The sequence below is a fragment of the Camelus ferus genome, chromosome 7 (genome assembly GCF_009834535.1).
Source record: "Camelus ferus isolate YT-003-E chromosome 7, BCGSAC_Cfer_1.0, whole genome shotgun sequence".
Classification (NCBI taxonomy): Eukaryota; Metazoa; Chordata; class Mammalia; order Artiodactyla; family Camelidae; genus Camelus; species Camelus ferus.
In genome coordinates this window covers 19,285,302-19,292,875 of record NC_045702.1, presented here as the reverse complement: position 1 = coordinate 19,292,875, position 7,574 = coordinate 19,285,302, and the positions used below count along the sequence as shown (strand labels likewise).

The 7,574-nt window shown below is 36.9% G+C and overlaps 1 protein-coding gene across 1 annotated transcript; it reads right to left on the bottom strand.

Moving 5' to 3' along the window:
• Window positions 1-231: 231 nt before the first annotated feature.
• On the bottom strand, window positions 232-1,167 carry LOC102509548 (olfactory receptor-like protein OLF3). Its single transcript, XM_006191441.1, has one exon. The coding sequence runs from the start codon at window positions 1,165-1,167 to the stop codon at window positions 232-234; it is 936 nt and encodes a 311-aa protein (XP_006191503.1).
• Window positions 1,168-7,574: the final 6,407 nt, after the last annotated feature.

Here is a 7,574-nt window from a genome sequence, read left to right as displayed (position 1 = left end):
CAGATCACCCAGCAGACCCCAGTTTAATAACTGAAGGCTTTTTTTTAACCATATGTATAATAGGAACGCATAGTGTCAAAATGTGGACGGACGTGCAAGTCAGTCTAGAAGAACTTGCTCACCATAATCTACTGTCTCAACAAATCTGAGGAGAAAGGGCATGTCCATCAGTTTCTCTTTGTTTAGAATGTCATTCTATGGGCTGTTGGAAGGAAGAAGTTCTTTGAATCTTTACTTTTTTTCATTAAATTTCCCCAGCACTCTTCTTGAGGCGCTCATCACCTCCTTGTTCCTCAAGCTATAGATGAAAGGATTCAGCATTGGGGTCACCACAGCATAGAACAGGGACACCATCTTCTCCTGTTCTGCTGAGGAGCCAGCCGCGGGTCTCACGTATGTGAAGATGACTGTTCCAAAGCACATGGAAACCACAGTGAGGTGGGAAGCACATGCCCCAAAGGCTTTGTGGCGTCCTTGGGTGGAGCGTATACGCAGAATGGCAGCAACTATGTGACCATAGGAGAAGAGGACAAGGACGCAGGGAAGCATGATCACCAGAAATCCTGAGATGGCCACCATGACCATGTTGAAGGAGATGTCCACACAGCTCAGCCTCAGCACAGCCAACACCTCACAGGCAAAGTGATTAATAACATTATGGCACAGAGGGAGCCGGAAGGTAATGATTGTTTCCATCAGCGAATTCACAAAACCAGCCCCCAAGCAGCCGGCAGCCAGCCCCAGGCACAGCCCTCCGTGCATGATGACTGTGTAGCGCAGCGGGTGGCACACGGCCACATAGCGGTCATAGGCCATGGCTCCCAGAAGGAAGAACTCAGACCCACCCAAAGCCAGAGAGATAGACAGCTGGAGCACACAGCTGTAGAACGGGATGGATTTCCAGGCTGACAGGAAGTGAACAAGCATCTGGGGGACAGTGCTGTTGGTGTAACAGATGTCCACAAATGACAGGACACTGAGGAAAAAGTACATGGGTGTGTTCAGCCTGCTGTCCAGTCTGATAAGGAGGAGGATGATGAAATTCCCCAGCAGGGTCACCAGATACATGACGAGGAAAAGGACGAAGAGCGAGACCTGAGTCTCCCAGCAGCTGGACAGCCCCAGCAGAATGAACTCACTCATCCATGTCTGGTTTTCCTTGCGCATGAGCCTCTGAAGACCAAACCCAAATTATAAATCAAAACAATATTTAAGGTGCCAGAAGATCTTACAAAGTTACTTAGGTCAAATGGCCATCTCATATTAAATAGTGTGGTTTTCCCAATTAGATGTCTCCTCTGGGTTTGGGGTCACAATAGAACCCACTGATGTGGCTCAGGTCCAAGGAGAAAAGAAAACTCTCCTTCTTCCTTAGGGAGGAAAGGTTTCATTAAAATGCTTAGACATTTAAGTCAAAAAGATTAAATATAAAATGTATTTTTTTTCTTTAAAGCCAGTTCTCAACTATTTTGTTCCCAAGTATCTTTGCTGGATACTAGTTTTTCCCTCATTATCCCAAAACACATATTGAATGGAACCTAACAGGTACAAACAGTTTTTGCTTTCTATTTACTTTTTCACTTCTGGATTCTCTATGAAAATGGAATACTAAATTTTCACCCTTTTAAAATCATAAATTTGGGGTTGTAAGTTAAAAGGTAACAAGTATAAAATAGATTTCTTAGTAACTAAACATTGTCAAAAATTACATTTCAGGAGGTATAGCTCACGGGTAGAACATTTGACTGTAAAAACTACGTTTCAGAATCAGTGAGATGAAAAATGAAGACCTGGGTGATCAGGCTCAGTTCTGAAAAGTCTTCACCTACTTGTTTTTACCTGCCTGAGAGACTAAGAGGAAAGACTCTGCAGTATTGTATTTCTCCTCCTTCAGAAGAACAGCAGAGCATGGGATCGACAGCAAGGTGCGACTGTCAAGAAACAAATCAAAGTTGCATTAACTGTCTTCCTTAGTAAATAATGGGAGCTCAAATAATTGCACACATGCGAGCCTATTAACTAAGGAATCATGGGAAACTGCCTATATATTTCCTCTGATTCTATTCATATATATTCTGGATAGTGATTGTTATAGTTTGGAGACGATAATGTGATGGGAAAATAATTAATTGGAATTGATGCAGTGAAATGACCATTGACTATCTCTGTCCTTTAGCCCTCCTTACTTTTGTCTCCATCTGAAATATATACCCATTCCCCCCACCTTAGGAAACTTCATCTTCTCTCATCCTTGTGCTATTCTCCCTCTACTATGAGTCACATGACCAGAGTAATACTCTAGTCTGCTCGATACCATGACCAAACTTTCTAATCCTGTAGATATATTAGTATTTCAGAGAGCTCAAGGGCTCTGATGCTCTATCTGGAACTCTTGGTAACCTTGTTTGTGCCTTATTTAAATCACAAGTGACTTCCCAAAACCTCATGGACTGAACAAAGTCTACTCTAGATTTCCCACATACTCTGTCCCTCTAATCACTCTGCCCTTTGGGCACAGAAAGTGCACAGCTGCCCCAAGGAGACATTATCTGCTTGCTCTCTGTGATCAGATAGTGCCATTGAATATATAATGAGAATCATACTTTGTTTGGGGGTATTCATGACAGTAAGAACAGCTAACTGCAGAGGTGCTTAGATTAGCCAGCACAGAAGGGTCTATGGGCATTTGCATATGATAATTTTTCTTTTATCTATGAATAAACTAAGCTTAATAAACCATCTCAACTCTAAGAGATAATTTATGTAAGTTACAAGGGGAAGCAATAAAAGTACAAAATGTTCTCTAATTCTTTAGAATTTACTCTAGAGCTTCAGATTAGCAAGTCACTTTGTAATATTTCTATCAAAGAAAGAGGAAACCTATCTTTTCATGCTAATGAAAAGGAGAAAGTTGGAATACAAAATTATCACTGGCAAAGACCTCAGGTATCAAAGAGAGACAAGTGACCTCAAAAGGCAAAATCAGTGCCTAAGACCTGGCAGTGGAACTTGACCACATACAAATAATATTTTATGAGCTATTTCTAGAAGATGAATTAGGTAGTCTCTAATTCTGCTATAACATTTGAAACAATTCATGCAACACGAGTTCACCAGGTGAGGGATAAAAGGAAAAAAATACAGTGCAAGAAGTTGTTGATTATTTAATGTATTCTCAGATACCAAATAAGAAGACTTAGTTGAAAAATCTGATGATAATCTCTTGTGGCTTTGAGTCTTTCACTCCCTAATCAGTAATTAATAGTTAAGGGCTTGACAAAGAAAATGTAGGAATCCCTGATCTTGGGTCAGTAGTTTCCTTTAAAGGCTCAGCAAGGTATTGGTTACAAATAGAAACACTCGGAGTTACATGTCATGTTTCTGTACCATCTTCGTGTTTTTTAAATTCCCTCTCTGTGGGAGTAAACAAACTGCTTTGCCAATGAACTTGCACTTCCCAGTTCAACTGTCATGATCTGTAGTCATCCCTCAGTATCCACTGGGTTTAGGACCCCAGTGTACACCAAAATCCATGGATGCTCAAGTACCTTATATAAAATGGCTTAGTATTTGCATATAACATGCACACATTCTCCTGTATACTTTAAATCATCTCTAGATTGCTTATAATATCTAATACAAACTAATGCTCTGTAAATAGTTGACAGCATGCAGCAAATTCAAATTTTTGGAACTTTCTGGAATTTTTTTTTTTAAATTTGGATCAACCATTGGTTGAATTCATGGACATGGAACTCGTGGATTTGGTGGACCAACTGCACCTTTTTTATCTGTCTAAAGAGAGCATACATTCAAGTCTATCCCAATTCACTGGAGCAAGAGAGGTAAGGAGGATGATGGAATAAGGATATAATACCAATAGTAAAAAAGAATTATTTTTTAACCAAAAATAAAAGGTTAAAAAGTAAAACAACAACAAAAGGTTTAAAACATTTTTGAAAATTTGCTACGTAAATAAAAGTTAAAAACAGATTTTCGAAAGAAAGTTGGTGTTTTAACTGACAATAATAATAAAATAAAGAGCATTCCTGAACCAGCTTTCCTTCCCAGAACTGTGACTCAAGCTTCCTAAAGTTACACATCAGAAGTGTTCTTCTCAAAAAAGAAGCCACCTGGAAAGCGTGAGATTTCCCAAAAATGTTAATTGGCTAAATTGTTCTCCCCACCTGATTCCCACTTCCTAATGCATACCTGCACTGCCTGGAGCAACAGAAGGTTTAAAGCCAGTTATCCAGGTGAAGTGACCTTCTGGTTAGCACAAATCTGTTCTCCGGTCCCGATTTCCAAGAGTGGACATGTGCTGGGAGGGTGCAATGTGACACAGGGAACACGACCTGTATTAACTAGACTCAATGGTTCCTATGAATGCAGTAAAAGCGCTGTGCTAAGTACCTCATTTCTCAGAGGTATTCAAAAGAAATTTCTCCTCTATTTGGCTACCCAAATATATTTTCTTAAAACCAACTGCCAAAATGGGATGTTTATCTCTCTAGTAACCAAATTCAACCTAATTGTCACATGAGCCTAGAAGGAGGCTGTGTGTTAAGGAATTCCTTGTTTCTTGACTGATAATCCTAAGAAACCATTGGAGAGCCTCTGAGAGTGACTGCTTTACCTCTAGCACAAGAGGACAGCATTGTCCCAGGAAGAGCAGGGCTGGGCAAGATGTAGGATTTGGAAGAAGTAACTCTTTTCCCTCAGAGATAAAATCTCTACAGGCCAATTACACTGTGCTCGTTAGGCTTCTGTTACTTTTTCTCCTTCTCTATATGGTGATTCTCTCACAAACTCTCATCTGCTTTTAAAAGAATTTTAAAATGAGAATTCTGTTTTTCCTGATCCAGAAACATAAGAAGAGAATCTAAATCCCCAGTTCCCCTGGAGACATTCTCCTGTCTTTGCTGAAGTTGTAACTTGAGGAAGTTGTAGCTTGCCCAAGACTTTCTGTCCGTGTATTCATGATTGAGATTATTTGACCCAAAGTACCCAATTATTCATGGACCATCAGTGGGATCTTTGAGCAGTATCTCCTGTAACAAGGTTCTGAAGTTGTACATGAGTTAAGATCATATATTATCTTCACAACTAATGCAGCTATTTCACGGAACTTTCCCCCATTTTGTCTCACGATTGGAGGTTCCTTTTAACTGAGCATTGTCACATTATTTATTTTTGCATCTAGATGTCTTTCTTTGTATTCTGAAAATACTACAGAGATTTACTACCTACTTCAAGCAACTCAAATCTGATATCCATTCCACTGATAGACATTTAGGTTGTTTCTAGTTTGTAACTTTCTACCACTAATTCTTTAAAGATTACCCTGATATCTAAACTAAACAAAAACATCGCAAATTAAAAAGAAAGAAAGAAAGAAAGAAAGAAAACTACAGATCAAAATCACTCATCATCATAGAGACAAAAATACATTTAAAATACTGGTAAATTGAATCCAAATATATAAAAAATAATATATTATTTCCAAGTTGAGTTTATCCCAGAAATGCAAAGTTAGTACAAAATTCAATTGATCAATATTCTTCAAATGTGTCAAGACATGAAAGATAAGGAAAGATTCAACATGTTACAGAATAAAGGAGCTTAAAGAGAAATAATAAGCAGATTCAACATGGGATCCCAGATAATGTTCTAAATTTTTTAAAAGTAATTAGTGAGAAAACTGATACTTTTTGAAAAATTAACAAATGTAATTTACCAAATCAAGAGACTACAGAGATTATGTATGTGTGTGATATCTCAATAGATTAGGAAAAATTATTTGACAAAATTCAATATCCATTAATGATAAAAACTAAGGAATCTAGAAATAGAAGAGAATTCCCTCAATTCTAAAAAAGGGCAAAGTTCTAATGATTAACATCATTCTTAATGGTGAACGACTGAATGTTTTTTCTCTGAGGTCCAGAACATTCAAGCATATTCACTCTCAACACTTCTATTCAACATTGTACTGAAGGTTCTATTCTGAGAAATAAGGAAAACAAAAGAAATAAAAGAAGAATCTATCAAGGGGAAAAAAATGGAAATCTAATAAGAGGTTTTAACAATGATAAAGGATGCATATCAATATGAAATGCTAAATTTTATTTCTATATTCTATCAATGAACAAGTGGATATTAAAATTATAATAAAGTATCATGTAAAATAGCATAAAATCATGGAATACTAGAGAAAGAGCTAATTAAATACATGCAACATTTATATCATGGAAACTATAAACTGATTAGAGACATTACAGAAACCTAAATAAATGGAAAGACATACCATGTTCATGGACTGTAGGATTCAATATTGCCTAGATGACAGATCTCCCCAGTTTGACTAATAAATTCAGTGTAATTCTAATCAAGTTTCCATTAGGCTTTTTTTAAACTTTTGATGAGCTAACTGTAAAATATATGTGGAAAACAAGGAACCTAGAACACAGACAAAGTAATTTTTAAAATGTAGAACCAATTTGGAGAGACATACTCTCTGATTTAAAGACTTACTATCAAGGTACAGGGATCTATACAGTATAACACTGCTTTAGCAGTAGAGATATGAGTCGGTGGAATACACAAGAGAGTCCAGAACTATTCCAAATTTACTAATTTATTCAACTGATTTTTGACAAAGATACTGAAATAATTTGAAGGAGAGAGCAATATTGACCATAATGGAGCTGAAAAAAAGAAGAAAGAAAAAGAGAGGAGGGGAGGGAAGAGACACTGGGGAGGAGAGGGGGAGAATATGAAACTCTCATGCACTTCTGGTGGAAATGAAAAATTGTAACGCCACTTTAAAAAGATTTTGATAGTTTTTTTTAATAATAAGTATATAGTTGCCTTATATATTAGCAACCCAACCTCCAGAAATTCCCCTAAGAGAAATAAAAGTATTTGTCCATAAAAACACCTGTATGCTGATACTTATATCAGCTTGATTCATAAATGCCAAAATCTAGAGACAACCAAAATATCCATCAACTAGTGAATGTATAAACAAATTGCAGTACATCCACACAATGAGGCACTACTCAGCAATAAAAAGAAATAAACTAGTGATATACACAAGAATATGCATGAATCTTGATGGTGTTATTATAAGTGAAAGAAGACAGACACAAAAGGCTACATTCAATATGGTTACTTTTATTTTGACAGATGGAACGGGCAAAACTATACACACAGAAATTCGATTAGTGGTTACCTATGGCTGGGGGTGAGAAGAGGGCATTGGCCACAAATTGGGATAAGGGAACTTTTGAAAATATTCTATATCTTCTTTATGGTGGTTATAAATATTTGTCAAAATTCATATAACTATACACTTTAAAATGATGAATTTTGATGTATGAAAATATGCACCAATAAATATGCCTAAGAAAAGAGAGTGAAAAGGGGCAAAATCAGAGTGAAAGAAAAAGTACAAGTTCAATATACATTCGAAGGACAATATACAAAACTATAAATAAATTTATCTCAACATATTTGAAAACAAGTCAAATGGACAAATTTTTGGTAAAATACAATTTGCCAGAAGTTGATGG

What these genes read in the sequence shown, in the direction of transcription:
- LOC102509548 (XM_006191441.1), bottom strand. Translation starts at nt 1,167, where the DNA reads ATGCGCAAGGAAAACCAGACATGGATGAGTGAGTTCATTCTGCTGGGG.